The sequence below is a fragment of the Ranitomeya imitator genome, chromosome 1, assembly GCF_032444005.1.
Source record: "Ranitomeya imitator isolate aRanImi1 chromosome 1, aRanImi1.pri, whole genome shotgun sequence".
Classification (NCBI taxonomy): domain Eukaryota; kingdom Metazoa; phylum Chordata; class Amphibia; order Anura; family Dendrobatidae; genus Ranitomeya; species Ranitomeya imitator.
Genome location: NC_091282.1, coordinates 555,030,726 through 555,057,578, shown reverse-complemented (window position 1 = coordinate 555,057,578; position 26,853 = coordinate 555,030,726). Strand labels below are relative to the sequence as shown.

At 45.5% G+C, this 26,853-nt stretch overlaps 1 protein-coding gene across 4 annotated transcripts in view; it reads right to left on the bottom strand.

Annotated features, from left to right (window-relative positions):
• Positions 1–13,724: 13,724 nt before the first annotated feature.
• The window catches only part of C1H19orf44 (chromosome 1 C19orf44 homolog), a 159,519-nt gene continuing 146,390 nt past the window's right edge, over positions 13,725–26,853 (bottom strand). For all 4 annotated transcript variants that reach the window (XM_069767734.1, XM_069767737.1, XM_069767735.1 and 1 more), the window contains one exon: positions 13,725–15,186. In XM_069767734.1, coding sequence (XP_069623835.1) covers positions 15,109–15,186 — 78 coding nt within the window. In that variant the 3' untranslated portion in view covers positions 13,725–15,108. The remainder of the gene's footprint in view (positions 15,187–26,853) is intronic.

Genomic DNA, 26,853 nt, shown 5'->3' with positions numbered 1-26,853 from the left:
CTTGTTCACTGTGCAAGTAGCCCATGTGTTCCTGTTTCCATAATTGTTCTCTTGTGTCTACAAGACTGGGGAGCTACCCACCACTCCTCTTGGGCTAGCTGCACAAAAGCTGTTCTACTCTGTATGCACACATGGATTTTTCCTCTCTGAACCCTGTTCACACAGGTAATATACAGATGATCAGGTTTTTAAATACATCAGATAGGGATTGCATACATTAGTTAGGACTGCTCTGATAAGGGTATACCGTGAAGTTTGGTAGAGCAGCTTAGTATACATTTTTTGCAAAAAACGTATCAACCAAATACCCTGTTTTTTTTTACATCTTTTACTAGCACTTGCGGATTACTGCAACATTTTTTCAAACTGAGTGTTTTTGGTTTTACTATTCTCTTTTGTGTCTTCAGGTTTCTTGGTGGTGTGTGAACATGATCCTACAGACTTGTTCACTGTGCAAGTAGCCCATGTGTTCCTGTTTCCATAATTGTTCTCTTGTGTCTACAAGACTGGGGAGCTACCCACCACTCCTCTTGGGCTAGCTGCACAAAAGCTGTTCTACTCTGTATGCACACATGGATTTTTCCTCTCTGAACCCTGTTCACACAGGTAATATACAGATGATCAGGTTTTTAAATACATCAGATAGGGATTGCATACATTAGTTAGGACTGCTCTGATAAGGGTATACCGTGAAGTTTGGTAGAGCAGCTTAGTATACATTTTTTGCAAAAAACGTATCAACCAAATACCCTGTTTTTTTTACACCTTTTACTAGCACTTGCGGATTACTGCAACATTTTTTCAAACTGAGTGTTTTTGGTTTTACTATTCTCTTTTGTGTCTTCAGGTTTCTTGGTGGTGTGTGAACATGATCCTACAGACTTGTTCACTGTGCAAGTAGCCCATGTGTTCCTGTTTCCATAATTGTTCTCTTGTGTCTACAAGACTGGGGAGCTACCCACCACTCCTCTTGGGCTAGCTGCACAAAAGCTGTTCTACTCTGTATGCACACATGGATTTTTCCTCTCTGAACCCTGTTCACACAGGTAATATACAGATGATCAGGTTTTTAAATACATCAGATAGGGATTGCATACATTAGTTAGGACTGCTCTGATAAGGGTATACCGTGAAGTTTGGTAGAGCAGCTTAGTATACATTTTTTGCAAAAAACGTATCAACCAAATACCCTGTTTTTTTTACATCTTTTACTAGCACTTGCGGATTACTGCAACATTTTTTCAAACTGAGTGTTTTTGGTTTTACTATTCTCTTTTGTGTCTTTAGGTTTCTTGGTGGTGTGTGAACATGATCCTACAGACTTGTTCACTGTGCAAGTAGCCCATGTGTTCCTGCTCAGGAAGTCTGCAGTTTGGTTTTCTGAACCCTTTAAGTGGAGAGCTGTCAAGGACTTTAGACTGTGTCCCGCTATGTGGAAGATGGATTGGGTTACCTCCATCAATGCTCGACACCTGGTGCCCCCTTGGCGGTTTAGATATGCAACCACTACTTGGTTGTCCAAAAAGACTTTTACGTGATGGGAGTGAAGGAGATATAGAAAGTGCGTTAGGGCCAGTTTTACCTCTTAAAAGTTCTTTCATGTTGGAAGAAGCTAGCTCTTGACTTTTGCTCCAATTCCCCTGCGCCACTTGATCGCCTATATGTGCTCCCCACCCCAGGGGCTTGCATCCGTCGTTAGAATTTTCTCCATCGGTAGCGCCCAAGGAACCCCCTTGGTTAAATTCCCTGGGTCTGCCCACCATACTAGGGAGTGTATCGTGTTTGATGAGATACTTAATCGCCTGTCTAAATTTCCGTGCAGAGATATTTCCTGAATCTAAAGTCTCCCATTGTAGGTCCCGGGAATGACATTGTGCCCACTGTACGGCAGGGATACAGGCAGTCATAGAGCCCAGCAGGGACATTGCTTTCCTCAGAGTAGTGACTGGGGATGCCGTCAACTGTAACACTGCCTGTGTCATTTTTTGAATCTTCTCCTGAGGAAGGTAGCACTTCTGTGTGATCGAGTCTAGGACTATCCCTAAGTACTCCTGTACCTGGGATGGCACGATTTTGGATTTGGGTATGTTTAGCAGCCACCCTAGACTCGACAGTGAAGCCATGACCAGATCCAACTGTTGTTCGCAATGTTGGAATGAGGTCCCTACCACGAGGAGGTTGTCCAGATAGGGAACTATTAGGACATTCTGTTCCCGTATGTGGGCCATCACTTCTGACATTATTTTGGTGAATACCCGAGGAGCGACGGCTATCCCGAAGGGGAGAGCTCGGAATTGGAAGTGTTTTACTTCCCCCTGGATATTCACTGCCAGTCTGAGATATTTTTGGTGATCTCTGTGGATGGGCACATGGTAATATGCGTCTCGTAAGTCTAGAACAGTCATGAAACACAAGGGAAAGAGTATTTTCACGCAAGATTCTATTGTCTCCATTTTGAAGTGTTGGATCTCTAGGAAACTGTTTAATTTTTTGAGATTTATGATCGCTCTGTACGATCCGTCCGGTTTCCTGCGGAGGAAGAGGGGAGAATAGAAGCCCGTGCCTCTTTCCTGGTATGGGACTTCTTGCAATACTCCTTTCTGGATTAAGTTCAGAATTTCCTCCTGGAGAGCTGACTGTTCGTGTGACTGTTTCTGAGGCGTTATCATGAAGGAGTTGCCGGGAGGGATACGAAATTTGAGTCTGAGGCCTTCTCGTATAATACCTAAAATCCAGGGACTGTTTGAAATTTTTTCCCAGGCTGGAAGAAACTCGGCTAGTCTCCCTCCGACCCGGGGAGTACCTTCATTGTGATTTTTTATTATCCGGAGGGGGGGGGGGGGGGTTTGTTGAACAAGAAGCCCCTGTTTTTGTTCCTTCTGTCTTCCCATCCGTCTTTATTCCCTTTTAGGGGGTCTTCTCCGCATGAACTTTCTGTTCCGAAAGGAACGCCTATACGACTAGTTAGGAAACCCGGGGAAAGATTTCTTTTTATCTCCCGCTTTGTCAAGGATGTCGTCCAATGTTGACCCAAACAGAAATTCACCTTCACAAGGTATTGAGCATAATTTGGTCTTCGTTTGCAAGTCCCCCGGCCAGCACTTTAGCCACAGGGCACGTCTTGCGGCGTTTGAGAAAGAGGCCGACCTGGCTGCTAATCTCGCTGAATCTACCGAAGCGTCCGCTAAAAAGGCTGCCGCCCTTTTCATCATGGACACTGACTTCTGGATTGTTTCTCTTGAGACTTTCCCCTTTAATTGGGAATCCAAGTGCTCGAGCCATACCATTAAGGTGCGGGCCGTACAAGTGGCTGCGATGGCTGGTTTTAGACCACCTCCTGCTGCTTCCCAGGAGTTTTTTAAGAAAATGTCAGCTTTTTTGTCCATCGGGTCCTTTAGGGTACCCATGTCCTCGAAGGGCAGGGCGAATTTTTTAGAGGCCTTTGCTATGGCCACATCCAATTTAGGTGCCTTGCTCCAGGATGAGCAGGCTGGGTCATCAAACGGGTATTTTCTCTAGGGGGTCAAGAGAACTTTATCTGTTTTTTTTCCATTCTTTTTTAATCAAAGAGTGAATTTTCTCGTTTATCGGGAATACTCTTCTTTTCTTTTGTTCCAATCCGCTGAACATTATGTCATGTGCTGTTCTTTTAGGGCGTTCGTCTACCAGACCCATGGTCGTTCTGATGGCCTTTACCAGTGCGTCTGTCTCTTCGATGGGGAAGCAACTGCGTCCCCCCTCTGATGATAGTGAAGAGGTCTCGGATGTCGACGAATCGTTAGAATCAGATGTTTCACTTTCTGACTCGTCTACGCTAGATTCAGGAGACTTGTGACCTGATCTGCGTTTTTTCTTTGGAGCTTTAATGCCTTTGAGGGCAGTCTCCACCTGATTTTTTATTAGCAATTTTAGGTCGGATGCGAACGCCGGGGATTCCTCCTGAATGGTTTTCTCTATGCAAGACCCGCATAGCTTTTTCTCCCAGGAGGAAGGTAGCTCTTCTAGACATATCGCACACACTTTGTGCTTTGATTTGCCTGTACATTTTCTTCCCTAGGAGAAAGAGTAACCCCGTATTACATTAGTACTTTCACGTAGATCACTCACCCCTTGTGAATAAGAGATACCGTCTCTGGCCTCGGGACTACATCCACTGGATTCGTCACCGGTCGCATAGTTTTTTCAGAGACTCGTCTGCGTTGTGATCCTGAGCGTCCACTGCTGCTGCGCTGCTGAGAGGAAGCGTTTCCCTTGCGCTGATGTTGTGAACGCGGGTGCCGCTGTACCTGCACTTGCTCAGGCGACAATTGTACACACTCCTGTGCATCTTGCTGCTCTTTGTCACTCATAGTGGCCTCCACGCTGCGTTTTAGCAAAGAGGAGGTTTGATCCACATATCCCCCTTGGAATGCTGCTTTTTAAATTTACCGCCGGTGGAAGCGGCGATCTGCGCATGCGCGCGCGCCACTTCCGGTCCGAAGCACAGGCGCCCCATAGGGAGGATATAATCAGGGACGCCCGCGCCCTAGCGTTCCGCCCCCGTCCTGCCGCCCCGTGCTTCCGGTTTAGGCGTCCGGCGTCCAGCGGTGCCATGTGCGCTTTTAGTGCGCTCCTGCGTCCCCTTATGGTAGCGTAGCCGCCGCTACCTCCATGTACCGATTAGCGGTACAGAGGCTATACCGGTGACCGCCGTCACCTGCCTCCCCCCTTTTTTTTTTCCCCGGGGAAGGCAGGCTCGATCCCCTTCACTGCCTCCCCCCCGCCACACTCACCCATAGGGCCCGCCGACCCCAGCGGTGGTGCTTCAGGGCCGGAGAAAAGGGGGAGAAAACCTGCTGGATCCAGTCGTGACAGGGCGCCCCCTGTCAGGAACCGACCGGACCAGCTCCCTGGAATCCCACGCCGAATCCTCAGGTACGTGCTGTAGGTTCCCCGTCAGGGACAGGAAACCAACTGATGTGGGAGAGAGGTACGCCCTTTTTCACCTGTAGGTTTCCTGTCCCTGGGGGCGGACCCCTCTCTCCGTGGTGCCATCATGGGGATAGAGAAAACTGCATCCGCTACCCACGTTGTGCACAATTTTCACAACATGCGTCGGTACGTCGGGCCGATGCATTGTGGCGGCCCCGTACCGACGCAAGTGTGAAAGAAGCCTTAGAGTAAAAATTCGGAAATTCCTGCGAAGATTTAGAATGTGATTGGGAATGATATAAAGAGTATCTTCCTTTTAGATTTTTACTTTTATTGCTATTTGAATTGTACAATTTAGAAGATTTAGGCCATGTTCACACGTTCCTGATTTCCATCCTTTTTTTCTGCACTAAAAACCGCAGCTCTTGGCAGAAAACGCAGGTCCTTTTTTTGGTACGTTTTTTGATGCGTTTTTTAATGCAGTTTTCTATGCAGAGTCTGTGTGTTTTCTAGGGAGTTTTTTAGGGTTAAAATGGCTGAAAATACCCTAACCCTACCCCTACCCCTATTCTAACCTTAGTGGAAAAAAAAAAAATTCTTTATTTTTTTATTGTCCCTACCTATGGGGGTGACAAAGGGGGGGGGGGGGGGTGTCATTTATTTTTTTTATTTTGATCACTGAGATATAACCTATCTCAGTGATCAAAATGCACTTTGGAACGAATCTGCCGGCCGGCAGATTCGGCGGGAGCACTGCGCATGCGCCCGCCATTTTGGAAGATGGCGGCGCCCAGGGAGAAGACGGACGGACGGACACCGGGAGGCCGGGTAAGTATAAGGGGGGGAGATGAGGGCACGGGGGGGGGGGGCGTCGGAGCACGGGGGGGGGGGGGGGTGGCATCGGAGCATGGGGGGTGGGATTGGGGCACGGGGAGCAGCCACACTGCAGCGGTTCTGCACCACAAACCGCAGTAAAACCCGCAGATATATTTTTCATCTGCGGGTTTTACTGCGGGTTTGACCTCACAATGGAAGTCAATGGGTGCAGAACCGCTGCAGTTTTGCAAAAAGAAGTGACATGGTACTTCTTTTTTACCGCAGCTATTCAGCGCAGCTTTTTTTCCCGATTCCCGCATCATGTGCACAGTGGTTCCTGTTTTCGATAGGGTACAGTGTACTGTAACCTGCATGGAAAACAGCTGCGGAGCCGCAGCGGCAAAATCGCGGCGGTTCCGCAGTAAAAAACGCACTGTGTGAACATGGCCTTAAATTTTGTTCCCCCTATCTCATTTGTATTTGTATAAAAATAAACTGAGAAACGGAGATCGAAAATGAAGAGAATATATATATCTATAATATAACGCTGGGAGCGTCACTCTGTCCGAAGCCTTTATAGACTGCGCAGGCGCAAGCGCCGGCGCAGTCTGGGCCTCACAGAGTGACGCTCCCGGGAGATTGCGGTGTGCGTTCACACTGAACGCACACCGCGATCTCCAACAGAGAAGCAGGGACCGCCAGGAGGGTGAGTATCTCCTATATTCACCTGTCCTGCGTTCCATCGCTGAGCGCCGCCATCTTCCCGGTCTTCGGCCTGTAACCTTCAGTTCAGAGGGCGCGATGACGCGCTTAATGCGCGCCGGCGCCGCCCTCTGACTGAACAGTCACGGCCAGGAGACCGGGAAGATGGCGGCGCCCAGCGCTGGAACGCAGGACAGGTGAATATAGTAAGTGCTGGGGGGCCTGAGCTGGCGGCGATACCGGCACCTGACCCCCACAGCGCACCGGCGTCCCCGCCTGCTCAGGCCCCCCAGCACTCGGCGCCGAGCGGGTCAGAGGCAGTATGGGGACACAGGATGGAGCAGCACATAAGGATGGGGACGCAGGATGGAGCAGCACATAAGGATGGGGACGCAGGATGGAGCAGCACATAAGGATGGGGACGCAGGATGGAGCAGCACATAAGGATGGGGACGCAGGATGGAGCAGCACATAAGGATGGGGACGCAGGATGGAGCAGCACATAAGGATTGGGGACGCAGGATGGAGCAGCACATAAGGATGGGGACGCAGGATGGAGCAGCACATAAGGATGGGGACGCAGGATGCAGCAGCACATAAGGATGGGGACGCAGGATGGAGCAGCACATAAGGATGGGGACGCAGGATGGAGCAGCACATAAGGATGGGGACGCAGGATGGAGCAGCACATAAGGATGGGGACGCAGGATGGGAGCAGCACATAAGGATGGGGACGCAGGATGGAGCAGCACATAAGGATGGGGACGCAGGATGGAGCAGCACATAAGGATGGGGACGCAGGATGGAGCAGCACATAAGGATGGGGACGCAGGATGGAGCAGCACATAAGGATGGGGACGCAGGATGGAGCAGCACATAAGGATGGGGACGCAGGATGCAGCAGCACATAAGGATGGGGACGCAGGATGGAGCAGCACATAAGGATGGGGACGCAGGATGCAGCAGCACATAAGGATGGGGACGCAGGATGGGAGCAGCACATAAGGATGGGGACGCAGGATGGAGCAGCACATGACAGGATGGGGACGCAGGATGGAGCAGCACATGACAGGATGGGGACGCAGGATGGAGCAGCACATGACAGGATGGGGACGCAGGATGGGAGCAGCGCATCACAGGATGGGAGCAGCGCATCACAGGATGGGGACGCAGGATGGGAGCAGCGCATGACAGGATGGGGACGCAGGATGGGAGCAGCGCATGACAGGATGGGGACGCAGGATGGAGCAGCACATGACAGGATGGGGACGCAGGATGGAGCAGCGCATGACAGGATGGGGACGCAGGATGGAGCAGCACATGACAGGATGGGGACGCAGGATGGAGCAGCACATACCAGGATGGAGACCATATACCAATATAAATGATCGCCACCCGGGCGTAGAACGGGTTCAATAGCTAGTGTGTATATATATATATATATATATATATATATATATATATATATATATATATATATATATATATATATATATATATATATAGTTAGTTGAGCTAAACCAGAAAAGGCAATTGTTTTAAGTAATATTATAATCACCTCAGTTAAGCAGTGACTGACCAAGCACAGCATCACATATAACGAAGAAACCACACCAGAGCAAAGGGGTAAGTAAACCCTGTAGCAAGAGGTGGACAAAACCAGTCAAAATTAGTCTGTACACAGCACCTTGTGAAACCAAGAAAGCACACGAATTATATGGGGTTGGTAGACCTGGTAACAAGGAATGGATAAGGGGCTGGCAAACCCTATAACAAAATGCTTACTAAACACAGAATCTATGCCTAAATATCTATAGAAATGGAGAAATATATCAAATGAAAAACAAATAAATGTGTATGAAATTCACAAGGTAATAAACCTATGAAATCAACTTATAAAAAGATATACCGTAGTTAAGAATCTGGTCACACAGGAAAATGATAAAGTATCATTATCGATAAAAAGGAATTATTGGCAGATATTAATTATCAATATATAAGGCAGTATAAAATTACACAGCTATATCAGATGTTGTAAATGGTTAATAGTGCATATGTCCTTACAGTTCTAAATAAATTCCCCCACCATGCAATCCTGAAGAAATGAAACAGTCCAGCAGATGAAGCTAAAAAATCTCTGTAGGAGGTATAACACTCTCTCACCTGCATATAATACTGTCTTTTGCAGCTCCGGCGCTTGTCCTCGGGATTCCTAGTAAAAGCCGGTAGAAATTATTGTATAAAGGTGCTCCTTGGACACTTTTAAAGATGTTCTTTCATGGAGTCAAATACATGCTGCAGCAGCTCTTCAGACCCAGCAGACATGATTTCAAAGCCGGTATTAAGATCAAAGATGCTGCGGTGCACGCCAGCACTACAGTCCCGCCGGCTTTAAAAGGGTACAGCTCTGGCATGCCTGGTTGAAAAAGCCTGAACTTGAGCTTAAAATATTTGGAAGAGCGTTGGTTTAGTCCCAGGATGGTCACAAAGATGAACCTAACTCCTGATTTTCAACACCATAGTAGTTTTTAGATTCAGTTGTATGCAGAACAGCAGCCCTGCCAGCTTTAGAAGAGAACAGCTCCAGAGAGCTCCACTCAAATTGCCCGATCTTGGTCTCAAAATTATAAAAAAAAAAGAAAGAAAAGATATTTATATGTCTTTGGAATTTGGAATCCACAATGATGACATCCACCTCTAATATTCCACAGCTTAGGAAAATCTCATGTCGGTAGTAAGATCAAAGATGACGCAGCACACATCAGCGCTACAGCCCCGCCAGCTTAGAAGGGGTATAGCTCCGATGTGCCTAGCTTAAAACATCTGATTTTAGGCTTAAAATTATCAGATGAAAGTTACCGTAGTCATATTCCCAAATGGTCACAATGATGATCCCAATTTCCAATCTTCCACAACTCAGAAGTAATTAGAGTTCGAGTTAGGCCGGAGTCACACTACAGCGAGATACGGCCGAGTCTCGCAGGTTAAACCCAAGGTCTGGCATCGGCACTCCGGAGCGGAGTGCCGGTGCCAGAGCTTGGTTTTAACCTGCGAGACTCGGCCGTATCTCACTGTGTGTGATCCCGGCCTTAAAGGTATAAGTCTGATAACTCACAGCCGCTTTCCAGCCCCGACTCCGAGAGCCTTGACCGAAAATCTTGATTTAAATAAAAAACACTTTTTTCTGCTTTAAATGTAGCTTTTTGAAGGTTGCTGTATGGGAGCTCTAAACTCCTGCTTCCTCACACGGCAAGAGCTCAGGCTACCCCATCAAAATTTTGCAATTTTCAAACTGAATTCTTATGTCCGTAAATCAGAGATACGTGTCACACAAAATATTTAATCTATATACATAATTGTCTAAGGGTCACTTCCGTCTGTCTGTCCTTCTGTCACGGTTATACATTCGCTGATTGGTCTCGGCAGCTGCCTGTCATGGCTGCCGCGACCAATCAGCGACGGCCACAGTCCGATTAGTCCCTCCCCTACTCTCACTGCCCGGCGCCCGCGCCATAATCCCCTCCACTCACCGCTCACACAGGGTTAATGGTAGCGGTAACGGCCCGCGGTGTAACGCACTCCGTTACTGCTGCTATTAACCCTGTGTGTCCCCAACTATTTACTATTGATGCTGCCTATGCAGCATCAATAGTAACAATATGTCATGTTAAAAATAATAAAAAAAAAAACTTGCTATACTCACCATCCGCCGCCTTTTCCGCTCCTCGCCACGCTCCCGGGACTTCCCCATTGCAAGCGGCAGCTTCCGGTCCCAGGGCTGGTGTGCGACAAGGACCTGCCGTGACGTCACGGTCATGTGACCGCGACGTCATCATAGGTCCTGCTCACACCAGCCCTGGAACCGGAAGCTGCCGCTTGCAATTGAGCGGTCCCGGGAGCGTGGCGAGGAGCGGGAATGGCGGCGGAAGGTGAGTATATGTTTATTTTTTTAAAAAGTCTCTTTACTACGTGGCTCTGTGCTGTATACTCCGTCGCTGTGCAATATACTACGTGCCTGGGCAATATACTACGTGGCTGGGCAATATACTACGTGACTGGGCAATATACTACATAGCTCTGCTATATACTATGTGGCTGGGCAATATACTACGTCACTGGGCAATATACTACGTGGCTGGGCAATATACTGCGTGACTGGGCAATATACTACATAGCTCTGCTATATACTATGTGGCTGGGCAATATACTACGTCACTGGGCAATATACTACGTGCCTGGGCAATATACTACGTGGCTGGGCAATATACTACGTGACTGGGCAATATGCTACATAGCTCTGCTATATACTATGTGGCTGGGCAATATACTACGTCACTGGGCAATATACTACGTCGCTGGCAATATACTACGTGGACATGCATATTCTAGAATACCCGATGCGTTAGAATCGGGCCACCATCTAGTAAATAATATTTTTCCACAGTACATCAGCACAATTTATTAAACAAAATGCATTTGTTAGGAAGTTATAAGGGTTAAAAGTTGACCAGCGATTTCTTTTTTTCCAACAAAATTTACAAAACTTTTTTTTTTTTCGGGACCATCTCACATTTGAAGTGACTTTGAGGGGTCTATATGACAGAAAATACGCAAAAGTAACACCAGTCTAAAAACTGTACCCCTTAAGGTGCTCAAAACCACATTCAAGAAGTTTATTAACTCTTCAGGTGATTCATAGGAATTTTTGGAATATGGGTAAAAAAAAAAAATTAACATTTAACTTTTTTAAACTTTAGACCCCATTTTTTTTCACAAGGGTAACAGGAAACAATAGACCCCAAAATTTGTTGTGCAATTTTTCCTGAGCATGCAGATATCCCATATGTGGTAGAAAACCACTGTTTGGGTGCACGGAAAATGAAAAAAAATATATATATTTTTCCCGGAAAAATTTTGTTTTAGCCCCACTTTTTTCATTTTCACATGGATTGCACAACAAATTTGGGGGTCCAATTTCTTCTGCTTTTTCTCCTTATATCCCATAAGTGATCAAAAACTATTTTTGTGTCACAGTGCAAACCTCAGGAGGGAAGAAACACCATATTGGAGTTCAGATTTTGCTGGACATAAGTGACCCCATTTTACAAACTACAACTATCAATGAATTCATGTAGGGGTGAAGTGATCATACCGACACCACAGGTGTGTCACAGAATTGTATACCATTGGGGAGTGAAGAAAAAATAATTACCTTTTCACTACCCAGATTTTATATTGGCACCAAAAATGGAACCAAATTTTGCCCCTCAATTTCTGCTGAATGTAGACATACCCAATATGTGGCTGTACAGCACTGCTTAACCATATGGCAAGACTCGGGAGGGATGGAGCGCCATTTGCCTTCTGGAGCGCAGATTTTCCTAGAATAGTGGACTCCATGAATAGAATCCCCCCTCAAGTGACCCCATTTTGGAAATTATAACCCTTTTTGAATTTATCTACAGATGTAATGATGATTTTGACTCCATGGGTTTTTCCAGAAACAAGCAGCAATGAATGTTGCCGAGTGAAAATTACAAACTGCTGTTGTAGTGATCAGTACGTTGTAGTGACCGGTATGTTATGCCCAGCTCATGCTTCTGGAGACATGAACCCGTAAGTTAGGCGGGCTTTCATCGCTTCAGAAATGCCAAGCATGTAGATGCTATATATGGTTTAGGTATACTGTGGGGCTCAGAAGGGGGGGGGGGGGGAGGGGCTTTTGGATTTGGAAGCGCAGAATTTGCTGAATTTCTTTTGAGGGGCGAGGAGCCATTGTACTACCAGTAACGTGGAAGCCCCCTATATTTCCACTAACAGATGACAGACCTGAGTGGAGCCTTGCTTTTTTGTGGATTTAGTTGAAGCTATTATTGGGAACATTTTACATAATGTTTGGCATCACATTTATCTGGCGCTCTACGCTGAGCACTTACATTGAGGTTTCATCTAAATCTCTGAGTGACGTGATTCAGATGAAACCCCCGATGGATCCAATCACTGTAATGAGGCAGCAAAGTTAGTCTGGACTCCATCTGGCCTCTGTTCAGTGTTGTCCTTCTTTTCAGAAGAGCACAAAACTATGGCCGACGGCACTTTTATGCAATCCCAAAAAGACTGACAATGCTGAATCACATGTCCTATGGTGTCCACAGTGCCTCCACCTGCCTCATTATAGGGAATCTTCCGCCGGGGGTTCTGTCCGAATCAAGTATTTCAGAAATTTACATGAAAATCCCGCTGCAAACACTCAGCGCGGAGAGCAGAATAAGGCTGCCGTCACACTAGCAGTGTTTGGTCAGTATTTTACATCAGTATTTGTAAGCCAAAACCAGGAGTGGGTGATATGTGGTGCATATGTTTCTGTTATACTTTTCCTCTAATTGTTCCACTCCTGGTTTTGGCTACAAATACTGATGTAAAATACTGACCAAAAATGGTGGAACGGCTGCCTGAATGTGAGCCAAGCCTTAAGGCCCCTTCACATTAAGCGACGCTGCAGAGATACCGACAACGATCCGGATCGCTGCAGCGTCGCTGTTTGGTCGCTGGAGAGCTGTCACACAGACTGCTCTCCAGCGACCAACGATGCCGGTAACCAGGGTAAACATCGGGTAACTAAGCGCAGGGCCTCGCTTAGTTACCCGATGTTTACCCTGGTTACCTTCCTAAAAGTAAAAAAAACAAACACTACATACTTACCTAACGCTGTCTGTCCTCCAGCGCTGTGCTCTGCACTCCTCCTGTACGGTCTGTGTGAGCACAGCGGCCGGAAAGCAGAGCGGTGACGTCACCGCTCTGCTTTCCGGCTGACCGACGCTCACAGCCAGTACAGGAGGAGAGCAGAGCACAGCGCTGGAGGACAGACGGCTGTAGGTAAGTATGTAGTGTTTGTTTTTTTTACTTTTAGGAAGGTAACCAGGGTAAACATTGGGTAACTAAGCGCGGCCCTGCGCTTAGTTACCCGATGTTTACCCTGGTTACCAGTGAAGACATCGCTGGATCGGTGTCACACACGCCGATCCAGCGATGTCCACGGGAGATCCAGCGACGAAATAAAGTGCTGGACTTTCTTCAGCGACCAACGATCTCCCAGCAGGGGCCTGATCGTTGGTCGCTGTCACACATAACGATTTTATTAACGATATCGTTGCTACGTCACAAAATGCAACGATATCGTTAACAATATCGTTATGTGTGAAGGTACCTTTACTGCGATCTTTGGGAGGCAGAATGAACAAAAACCAGCAATTCAGGAATTGTTTGCGGCGGGGGGGTGGGAGGGGTAGGCCTTTATGTCATTACGTGTGTGGCAAAATCGATAAGGCAGTTTTATTCTTCGGGTCAGTACGATTACAGCGATGTCCCATTTATATAGTTTTTTTAAGTTTTGCCGCTTTTACACAATAAAAAAAACCTAATTTTATAGAAAAAAAAATTATATTTGCATTGTTTTATTCTATCAGCTATAACTTCTTAATTTTTCCGCTGATGTAGCTGTATGATGGCTTGTTATTGTGGGACAAGATTACGTTTTCAGCAGTACCATGTTTATTTATATTGGTCTTTATGATCGCATTTTATTCCACTTTTCGTTTAGCGGTATGATGATAAAGCGTTGTTTTTTGCCTCTTTTTTATGGTGTTCACTAAAGGGATTAACTAGTAGGAAAGATTCATAGGTCGGGTCGTTTATGGTCATACTTACGGGTATAATATATTTAGATTTAACACACAGTATATTATATATATTTTTTACAATTTTTAAAAAACTTTTTTACTTTGACCCACTTTGGCACACACAATCATTTTTTGTAGGCTGATCGCTTGTATAGCATGGGGATGCAGCAGCATCCCTATGCTATGCAAATTGTGAGGTCTGCACTGAGCATGATCTAGGAACTTTGCTAGCTCTGGTGACCTGGATGTCGTCATGACACCATCGGGTTACAACGATCAGGACCAAGCAATGATGTCCCCCGGTCACCAATCCAAGGGCATAGTGCAGTCTTCCCTCTGCCTGCTTCCAAAATGCTGCGATCAAATTCGATCGCAGCATTTAGGGGGTTAAAGTGTCAGATCTCAGAATCAACTGACACCTGGTGGTGATTGCCAAGACGTATCCATAAGTCCCAGGTCAATAAGGCCCAGGTCACAGGGACATATGGAAACGTTTCAGGTGGGAAAGGGGTTAAGGGAAACATTATTTTTGTCCGGGCAATTTATATTATTGTATTTTTTATTTTTCTGTTGAACCACAATTCAATAGAAATGTCTGCTTCCCATTAGTTGATATTCAGTAAATGTAAACTGCAACTTACTTTTTGTCAGTCTCAAGTTATGTCAGTGACCATTGTGGGGTTTGCTTACTTTAACATGAAGATAGTAAGAATTTTGGCCACATGTGTACGAATCTCCTGTTTGAGACAGAGTGTAGATCAACTAATCTCTGCTTCCAAAGCCAACCCAGCAGAATACTATAAGAAGTATATGAATGGAGAAAAGACAAAAAAATCTGAAATTTAACAGAAAACCACTGCTAAAAAAACAGCAGCCAAATTTGTAATCTTATGTGTCACTGTCAGTATAAAAACATTACATAAAGGGTATTCCTTGAATTTATCCATCCAAAGATTGTACATTGCTAGCAAATCATAATGCCAGATGTCCGGTCTTGGTCTCAGTGTAGAGAATGTGATCCACTCAACTCCTCTTTTGGCCTCCGCTCCCATTGTAAAGCCCTCTGCTGTTGAATGTACTGAAACAAGAAAACATAGAAAAGTGCTAAAGCTTGTTCAGGATCTGCTGCCTAGCCCCTTCCCAATGTAGACCATTTTTATTTTTGTGCCTTTTTTTTTTTTCATACACTTCTTCCAAAAGTCATAACTTTATTTTTTGTTTTGTTTATAGACATATGAAGGCTTCATCATTTTGAAGAAATAGTTGTAGTTTAGAATAATATCATTAATTTTCTAACAATGTAATAAAAAAAGAGGAAAAATGAAGTGCGGTGAAATAATGGGGGGAAAAAAAAAAACACAATTCTGCCAATTTTTTTATTCATTATATTGTAGCGTTCATGTCAATGCCAATTCATGCCAATTCTGGAGATTCGATTTAGGGAATGTGCACACACGACATAATCGCCAAGTTTTCCAAGGAAAATGCCTGTGTTGTTTATTTCCTCGTTTTTGCAGCAGCTTTGCCGCCGACAGCTTTTGTATGGAATTTAAGCTCTGCATACAGATTGATTTCCAAGGGGAAGTCGCCAAGAGTATGAACATGCTACGAATTTTGCGCGTGGTGAGTTTTGAGTGGGGACTTTTGTGTTTCGACTTTTATGTGGCGAGGTTGGTGTATGTGTGGTGAAATGTGTGCTGAGGGTGATATGTTTCAAGCACGTGGTAGTGTGTGGCACATATTTCCCTTTTATTTTTCTTAGTTACCCTAGAATCTTTGATTAGTTTGCGATCTTCATTACTTCAAACAGAAGTATTGTTGCAATGCATAGTAAAAGCGAACATTTAAAAGTCACTTAAGAGATTGACAGCGACATGTCAGTAAAACAGCAGTGATTGAACCTGGCACATATGAGGAGGGTCCAGCGTCCGAGTCCACTCCATAAACCTGCACTTGATGAGTGACATACAAGCAAGTGACATGTCAGGAAGGTGTTAATGTACTTATAGGCAAAATAAGGCTATTCTCTAAACAGACTACAATTTTAAAAGCCCATAGGCTGGAATTAGTACTGGGTTTATACAGGGTCAGGCCGACGTCACACGGGAAAATATTCAGTTCCCACGCTCGAGGTCATATGAGGACATCCAGCAGAGGGCGCATCACCGCGAATGAAGGTAACTACAGGTCATTGACCTACTTTCCATTCATTCGCTGGGATTTTACAGGCAGGAGCACAGCTGCATTATAGCAGAGCTCCTGCCTGTAAAATAATTTAACCCCTTCAGATGGATTTACAGTGTGGGACATATCGACGGAAGGTATGAGAGATTGTTGGTTTATTATTTTTAATTCGTTACAGGTCGAGGGTCTTCAGGTGGATTGAGAGTGGAATAAAATATTACAACAACCTGTGTGATTATTTCATTAAAATACTTTGCAATATTGTGTGTGTTTTTTTTAACCATTTCATGCTATTGGATTAATAATGGAGAGGTGTCATAATTGACACCTCTCCATTATTAATCTGGCTTAATGTCACCTTACAATAGCAAGGTGACATTAACCCTTCATTACCCCATATCCCACCGCTACACGGGAATGGGAAGAGAGTGGCCAAGTGCCAGAATAGGCGCATTTTCCAGATGTGCCTTTCTGGGGTGGCTGGGGGCAGATGTTTTAGCCAGGGGGGGGCCAATAACCATGGACCCTCTCCAGGCTATTAATATCTGCCCTCAGTCACTGGCTTTACTACTCTGGCGGAGAAAATTGCGCGGGAGCCCACGCCAATTTTTTCCGCGATTTAACCCTTTAATTTAATAGCTAGAGCGCCCAAATTTGGCACATACACACTACTAACATTAGTAGTGTGGAATATGCAAAAAAAATGGGGATATGAGATGGTTTACTGTATGTAAACCATGTCTCATATCATGTCGGGTTTGGGAAGGAGATAGCAAAAGTCGACAATTGAATTACCGGCTTTTAAGCTATCTCGCGCTGGATGAAATATTAATATATCTATATATATGTGTCTCAATGACATATATATATATATATATATATATATATATATATATATATATATATATATACACATCCCTATACAATGTGTAGACATTTATTTTACCTATTCTATTGTAAGCTGTCAGTGTGATTTTACTGTACACCGCACTGAATTGCCGGCTTTTCTATCAAACACCGCTGCGCATTTCTCGCAAGTCACACTGCTGGTCCGTGTGTAATCCGTATTTTTATCACCCCCATAGACTTTGATTTGCGTATTTTTTGCGCAATACGGTGACAAACGCAGCATGCTGCGATTTTCTACGGCTGTAGAAGACCGTATAATACGGATCAGTAAAATACGGCTGATAGGAGCTGGGGCATAGAGAAGCATTGTACCGTATGCAATCCGTATTTTCAGCACCTCTCTTACGTCTGTAAAACATGGTAGTGTGACGCCGGCCTCAAAGTGTTTTCATTTAAAAGAGTACCCATCAGCAATCTGGGACTGAAAAACTCTGGAACACTTCAATGGATCCCAGGGATTCGGAGAGTGTTTTTTTTCCCTCTTGACATATTAGTGGTAACATTTGTTCAATATGACATGCGTTTATTTGTGAAAATATCAAAAATTTCACAATTTTCAAACGCTGAATTCTTATGCCTTTAAATCAGAAAGTTTTGCTACAAAAAATAGTTAATCGGGTCACCTGGCCACATACCTCACTACACTCGGTTAGCTTCCTAAGCTTGTCGTTACCCCCTCTCTCTGTGGGGGCCCACCAATAGAGGTGAGCCACTAGTGGGGGTAGTCAGCCCTAGGAGCAGCTCTAATCCCGGTAACTAAGTGAAAGGGTGAGACTGTAATTTGCACCATCTTGGGTATTTGCTGGGACTGTTCTATATGTTCTATTGTGTGTTGTTGGTTCAATAAATTATTGCCACACTGTTTTACCCTCAACCTGTGTTGTCTGAGTAGTTTTCTGCCCACGGGAAGAGAGAGCGGGCATTCAGTGGTATGAGCCCTGGTCTCTGCACTCTTTCTAAAGACATCCGGGCCAGCGGACGAGAGCACCCACTAACCCTTGGTCTCTAAAAGTTCATCAGCAATTTCTCATTTTTGCAACAAAATTTGCAAAACCATGTTATTTTTTAATTTTTTTTAGGGACCACATCACATTTGAAGTGACTTTGGAGGGGCCTATATAACAGAAAATACCCTAATGTGACACCATTCTAAAAACTGCACCCCTTGAAGTCAAAACCACATTCAAGAAGTTTATTTACCCTTCAGGAGCTTCACAGGAACAAAAGTAACGTAAAAATAAAAATTAACATTTACCTCTTTTTCACAAAAACGTTACTTTAGCCCCAAATTTGTTATTTTTTTAATTTTTTTTAACAAGGGTAATAGGAGAAAATGGACCCTAAAATTTGTTGTACAATTTCTAATGGGTACACCCGCAGGGCTTGGAAGGGAAGGAGCACCAATTGACTTTTTGAATGTAAAAATGGCTGGAATTGAGAGCGGCCTCCATAACGAGTTTGGAGAGCCCCTGATGTGCCTAAACAGTGAAAACAACTCACAAGTGAATTAATTTTGAAAACTAGATAAGAAATGTATCTGGACTTGTGGTGAGCACCTTGAACCCCCAGGTGATTCACAGAAGTTTATAACGTAGAGCTGTGGAAATAAATAAATAAAAATCACATTTTACCCACAAAAATGTTTTTTTCCTATCGCCATGACAGCACCCTACAAGAGAGGGGATCCGCCCACCATCAGGACAGGAACCTACAGGTTAAAATGGGGCAGCCCCCTCGCCACTCCATTCCAGTTTGGGTTCCTGTCCTAGATGGGAACAGACAGGTGAAGTCTTACCCAGGTCCATCAGCCTCTGTGCAGTATCTGTGGGAATGGCAGAAACGGGGGCACTGGAAGCAGCGTCAGGGGTGTCCTGCTCGCAAACCCCTCCTCGTCTGAGAACATGGATGTCGCGATCCCAGGGGCCGGGGAATGCCACCCTGGGTCACGTGAGCGCAGCGCTGGTCCCGGCATCTCATCCAGGAATGGAAGCGCTCGTGCCCCAGAAGTGAATCCAGGTACTTCCGGGGGAGGCCAGGGAGGAGGCGCGGCTGCATGTATTAAGGTGAACAGGAGCTGCAGGACAGTGTGCGGCAGGATGTCCTCTGTGGGGGACGCAGAGCACCTTCAGGTGGAGGTGCCCGAGCAGCACAAGAAGAGCGGTAGCAGCCGCTCAAGGAGCAGCAGCAGTGTGGTATGGGGCGGCAGCGTGCAAGCGCCCCAGAGTCACGTGGCAATTCACCTCCTCCGGAACCAGTACTCTGAGTAAGGCCGGCGTCACACTAGCAGTATTTGGTCAGTATTTTACATCAGTATTTGTAAGCCAAAACCAGGAGTGGGTGATAAATGCAGAAGTGGTGCATATGTTTCTATTATACTTTTCCTCTATTTGTTCCACCCCTGGTTTTGGCTTACAAATACTGATGTAAAATACTGACCAAATACTGACGGCAGCCTAAGTCTTTGGTGAGTGTTATAAATACACCTAGTAGCTGATGTGGTCCGTTTCTTGTGCTTTGTTATAGGTAAAAAAAACGTTCAAAACTAGACACAAGCAGGGTGCATTATGCACAGTACCTTTGCCAGACAGCTATGTTAAAAAGCTTTGTCAGGCTTGTATTTTCCAAACTTTAGAGGAAGAAGCTCCCCTCCGTACATCGGACCTAAGGGCTGTTATCAGGGAAGCCTTAAAAGCAGACGGCATGAAAAATCTACTGGGGGCTTATCGCCAGATTCTAGCCCATCTTTACAAGAGGGCAAATGTTCAGGCTCTTCATCGCCATCCTCTTCAGACGAAGAGGGAAGACCATGCTTTTCCATAGAAAATAAGGATGTATTAGTTAAAGCGGTTCGCACGACCATGGGGGTTGCAGAGAATAAGGAACCCAGATTAACCCAAGATATTATGTTTGCGGGTTTGTGTCAGAAAAATCGTAGATCATTTCCGGTGGTTGACATAGTTAAAGATCTTGTTAAGCGTGAATGGGATAAGCAGGATAAGGGGGTTCTTACCATCATCTGCAAAGAGGAGATACCCTTTGATGAAGAAGTTTTAGCTCAGTGGGTAAAAGTCCCTAAGGTGGACGCAGCGGTGGCTTCCACATCAAAGTCAGCCACCTTACCACTAGAAGATGTAGGCCTTCTTAAAGATCCATCCAACAGAAAGGCGTACATGTTCTTAAAGGTTTGGGAGTCGTCGTCTTGAGCGTTTAAACCTGCAATTGCTAGTACCTGCACTGCCAGATCAGTTATGGTCTAGGTGAGTCAGCTAGAGGAGCAGCTTAAAGCTAAGGTCTCTAGAGATAAACTACTGGATTCTCTATCTCAGATCCGTGAGGGTGTAGCATACTTGGCGGATGCATCTGTAGACTCTTTAAAGTTAGCAGCCAGAGCGGCAGGCCTCTCGAATGCTGCCCGGCTTAAGACCTGGAAAGGTGACGCTCAAGCTAGAGCAAAACTATGTACAATTCCATGCAGGGGTGAGTACTTATTTGGCCCTGTGCTGGATGACATCCTCGCGAAGGCAGAGGATAGGAAGAAGGGATTTCCTAAAGTGTTTAATCCTACTGTCAGAAATGCCTTCAGGAGAAACATGCAGCGTCGGACTGGAGCACCTTGGGCCCACCAGAGAAAATCATTCTTGGGTCCCACTATGTAGCTACATAGAAATAGATACAAGACCACCAATTGTGCTGTAAAAAGCGCTAATATCAGGGTATAATTTAAGGTAGTACACGTCTTGATTATGTAGCAAGGGTTGGGGTAGCCCCCTCGCAGAATATAATTTAGCCCCCTCAAAATATAACAGTCCCCTCTAATAGAATATAATGCAGCACCCCACAAAATATAATGCAACCCCCTCAGGTATAACGCAGTCCCCACCATAGAATATAATGTAGCACCATCATAGGGTATAATGCAGCCCCCTCATATAGTATAATGCAGCCACCACAGAATATAATGTAGTCAACTGAGAGAATGCAGCCCCACCACAGAATATAATGCAGCCCCAACATAGAGTATACTGTAGCCCCCTCACATAGTATGATGTAGCCCCCCATAATATAATGTAGTCCCCTGAGAATAACGCAGTCCTCCACAGAATATAATGTAGCCCCCTCATAAAGTATAATACAGCCCCTCTCCACCCCCATCATTGTCCTCATCATCACCTCCATCATTGCCTCTCTCCCACCATCATTGCCCATCACCTCCATCATTGCCTCCCCCCACCACCATTGCCCATCACCTCCATCATTGCCTCCCCCACCACCATCATTGCCCATCACCTCCATCATTGCCTCCCCACCATCATTGCCTATCACCTCCATCATTGCCTCCCCACCATCATTACCTATCACCTCCATCATTGCCTCCCCCACCATCATTGCCTCCCCTCACCCTCATTGCTCATCACCTTCATCATTCCCTCCCTCACCATGATTTCCCATCACCTCTTTCATTGTCTCCGCCACCATCACTGCCCATCACTTCCATCATTGCCTCCCCTCACCTCCATCATTGCCTCCCCACCACCACCATCATTGCCTCCCCCACCATCATTGACCATCACCTCCATCATTCCCTCCCTGACCATGATTGCCCATCACCTCCATCATTGTTTCCCCCACCATCACTGCCCATCACTTCCATAATTGCCTCCCCTCACCTCCATCATTGCCTCCCCACCACCACCATCATGCCCATCACCTCCATCATTGTCTTCCCCCCAACCACCATCATGGCCCATCACCTCCATCATTGTCTCCACCCACCAATATCATTGTCCTTCACCACACACACACACACACACACACACACACACACTCACTGTCTCTCACACACACACACGCACGCAGGCAGGCAGCACAGCTCACCTCCCCGCAGCAGCAGCTCATTCCAGTAGCCTCTTCCTCGCTGGATTCCTGGAAGCTTTCTGACTGAGACAGCAGCACGCTGGATGATGACGTCATCCAGTTGGGCTGTCTCAGACAGGAAGCAGGATGCCGGGAGGTGAGCTGCTCTGTGAGTCTGTGTGCCTGCATGTGTATGTGTGGGTGTGCAGTACTGTGTGTGTGTGTGTGTGTGTGTGTGTGTGTGTGTGTGTGTGTGTGTGTGTGGTGCGGATTTACATGTGGGCAGTGTTAGCTGCACCCTGCGGCTAACGTTGCCCGCTATTAAAGAGAAATGGTATTCACGCCTCTCCGCGCCCATAGGGCTTTAGCAGCGGGGACAGGATCCTGTCTCCAGCTGCTGCTACTGGTAAAGGGCGGGCCCCCTTGACTCAGGGGCCCTATAGCCACTGGCAAGGGGCTCCTGGAGCAGTGGGGGCCCTAGGCAGCTGCTGGCCAGTATGCCAGCAGGTGTCAGTGCCTGGGCCCACCGGAGAGCTTATTCAGACCGGGATTGGGAACCAAAGGAGCCAAAGAAGAAAGGTGCATACTTCAGTGGTTCTTCATCATTGAGACGTAGACATAACTACCGATAAATCAGACCTTCCAGTGGGGGGTAGATTAAAATATTTTTTTAACCAATGGGCCAAGATAACGTCTAGCAGCTGGATCTTGGGTATAATTGCGTCAGGGTTAAAATTGGAGTTTCGGGAGGTACCTCCGAGTTACTATGTATTAACTACCCTTAATTCACCAGATCAACAGCGGGCCCTGGAAATAGAAATTCAGCTGTTGAGAGAAAAGGAGGTTATTGTAGAAGTACCAAAGGGTCAGGAAAAGGAGGGGTTTTATTCCCCTTTATTTTTAATTTACAAGCCTGATGGATCCTTTAGGACCATCATAAATTTGCGGAAATTAAATAAATTTCTACAATATCATGCCTTTAAAATGGAGTCTATTAGGTCGGCAACTAAACTTCTATTTCCCAGGTGTTATATGACTGTCCTGGATCTAAAAGATGCGTACTACCATCTACCCATTTACAAGGATCACCAGCAGTTGCTCAGAATGGCGGTGCGGCTAAACGATCAGGTCAGGCACTTTCAGTTTACGGCAATGCCATTTGGGCTGTCTATGGCACAGAGTGTGTTTACTAAGATTATTGCACAAGTAATGGCCTATATAAGGGAGCAGGATACCCTGGTTATACCCTACTTGGACGACTTCCTCATAATTGGGAATTCGGTTTTCCAATGTAAGGCCCGCCTAAACTGTATAATAGCATCTCTGCAGGACCTTGGTTGATCAACTTAAAGAAATCAAAACTAGAACCACCAACGCGTCAGATTTTCCTCGGAATTCTTCTAAGTTCAGAAGATCAACTATGTTTTCTACCAGAGGACAAAAAAGAAAGGATTATTCACAAGGTCACTTTGAGAGACGCAATGTCCCTGCTGGGGTCATTGACATCATGCATACCGACTGTTCGGTGGGCTCAGACCCACACTTGTGTATTACAATCCGAGATACTTACCGCATAAATGAGTCTTCAAGGTCGTCTAAATGGAGGACTCAGATTGTCAACCGCCACTCTCTCCGACCTAAAGTGGTGGCTGGATGTTGGCCATTTGTCAAAAGGGGTGCAATGGAGAATAATACCAGACAACACAGTCACAACCGATGCCAGCCCAGTAGGTTGGGGAGCTCACATGGGAGACGTTCTGGCCCAAGGGCGGTGGTCACTTCGGGAAGCCCAAAACTCTTCAAATTTGAAGGAACTCACAGCAGTCAAATATGCGCTGCTTCAGTTTCTACCGGCCCTGCGGGGTTCACATGTACGGGTGCAAACCGACAACATGACAGTAGTGGCCTACCTCAACCATCAAGGGGGGACAAGATCACAGTCTCTAATGTCCACCACCGCAGACATACTCACCTTAGTCGAAACTCACTTCCTTTCTTTATAAGCACTCCACGAGGGGAACACAATATGGAAGCAGATTATATCAGTCGTCATTGCCTACGTCAGGGGGAATGGTCTCTGAATCGGCAAATATTCAAACATATAGTCAGTCTCTGGGGATTACCAGTTATAGATCTGTTTGCTACGAGGAGAAACAGGCAGGTCAGGCAGTTTGCATCACTTCAGGTAGCGGACAGACCATGCATGCATCCATGCAGTAGACTCCCTTCAAGTCAGTTGGGATTTTCCCCTAGCATATGCGTTTCCCCCAATGTGTCTGATTCCTCTAGTTCTCAGGAAGATCAGGGAGGAGGGGGCGAGGGTAGTTCTAATCGCCCCTTCTGGCCCAGGAGACCATGGTTTTCTCTACTCAGAGAGATGTCAGTGACCGACCCTTGGGTGTTGCCCTCGATTCCGGGGCTCCTCTCTCAAGGTCCATTTTGCCATCCCAATGTGGAGGGCCTTCATTTGACGGCGTGGAATTTGAGAGGGAGTTGCTAAGACAGAGAGGATTTTCGGAGGCCTTAGTATCGACCTTGCTAAATAGCCAGAAGGAAGTCACTACCAAAATTTATTCTAGAATCTGGAAGACGTTTCTAGCATTCCATCAGCATCCCCTAACAGACCATGTTCAGATTCCGGCAATTCTGGAATTCTTGCAGAAAGGCCGAGAGTTGGGGTTGGCAGTTAATACCCTTAGGGTTCAAGTGTCAGCTTTATGAGCCCTATATAACAGCAACGAGGTGGGAAATAGATGGGTGTCCAGCTTTATTAAGGCTATTGAATGTAGTAACGCAGTTCATATCGCTAGATTGCCGCCATGGGATTTAAACTTGGTATTAGATGCTTTAACAGAACCCCCTTTTGAGCCGTTAGGTTCTGCCTCAATTAAGATTCTGACCCTAAAGACAGTTCTTTTGTTAGCCTTAACTTCTGCTAGGCGGGTCAGTGATATTCAGGCGTTATCAGTGGACCCTCCATATCTAATGGTCTTTCAGGATAATATTGTTTTGAAGCCAGACCCAGCATATTTACCAAAGGTAGCTTCTAGGTTCCATAGGATTATACATAACCAAAATCCACTTGTGGACTCGCCACCTCAAAGAACAATGCTATTCAACAAAACACCATACTAATGTGTAAGTGAAAACGAGGCATGGGCAAATATTAAAAAATATATACTTTATTTAAACATCGATAAAACATCAAGACAAGGAAATTCAAAAAAGACTGATGGCAGGAAGAACTAACATGTAATATGGAATAAATAAAGCCACTAAAAGAACACCGTATTATAATACTGCCATGTAAATATTACAACCTGCATCATGACCAATAAAATAGTCTATGTATGCAGGATATACTAATAGGCACACAAATTATTATCCAAATATACTGTGCATACAGAAGTAAAGAGGATATGTAAAATGAACAAAACTCCTAAGAGCATATATACACACAATCTAAGCCTGAAACAATTCTAATCCTCAAACTATTACTACCACCGAAACAAGATGGCTAGAGAAAGGTGTCTAGTGCAGCAGAGTAAAATAACAGTGCCATATCATGCAAAGCAACATTCCTTGCAGACAAGCCCGCTGGTAACGGATATATATATAAAAGCGGCTATCATAACATGTAACTTACGTAAGTATATGTCTTGTCCTGCGTGCTCACCAGTAACCCCGACAGCGCTGTTTCGCCTTTGTGGCTTCCTCAAAATAGGGGCCCTTATTTTGAGGAAGCCACAAAGGCGAAACGGCGCTGTCGGGGTTACTGGTGAGCACGCAGGACAAGACATATACTTACGTAAGTTAGTATATCCTGCATACATAGACTATTTTATTGGTCATGATGCAGGTTGTAATATTTACATGGCAGTATTATAATACGGTGTTCTTTTAGTGGCTTTATTTATTCTATATTACATGTTAGTTCTGCTTGCCATCAGTCTTTTTTGAATTTCCTTGTCTTGATGTTTTATCGATGTTTAAATAAAGTATATATTTTTTAATATTTGTCCATGCCTCGTTTTCACCTACACATTAGTATGGTGTTTTGTTGAATAGCTAGGTTCCATAGGAGCCAGTAGAGATATTTGCCATCATTTTGCGATAATCCAGTTTCAGCAGAAGAGCAGAAATGTCATACGCTAGATTATAGAAGAGAAGTATTGGAATACTTAGACAAGACACAACCTTGGAGGCAGAGTAGGGCTCTGTTTGCTTCTTTCCAGAATCAGAAGAGAGGTGCGAGTGTCACAATAAGTTCTATCGCCAGATGGATCAGAGAGGCAATGTCTAGTCTATTCAGCCAAGGGGAGGACGCCGCCAAAAGGCATCAAAGCCCAATCCACTCGAGCCATAGCCTCATCCTGGGCGGAGAAAGCAGATGTCTCCATTGACATGATATGTAAGGCGGCAACATGGTCATCTCCTTCCACCTTTTATAAGCACTACCGTCTTGATCTATCATCCAATTCCAGCCTAGACTTTGGGAAATCAGTACTTAGTGCTGTGGTCCCTTCCAGGTGAATAATCTCTGAAAGTCTCTCGTAGGGTGCTGTCGTGGCGATTGGAAAACCGGTTGTTAATTACCGGTAATAGGATTTTACAGAGTCCATGACAGCACCCGCACATTCCCACCGTAGTTAATCACTGGATTCCTGCACTCTATTGGAAGGTGTGCTTTTAGATTTCACTCTGTAGAGGTGATGGTATTTAGTATTGTTTAAGTGGAAATTATCATGTACTAATTCAATGGCGGTGTCCCTTATACTATGAAACACAAACTGGAGTG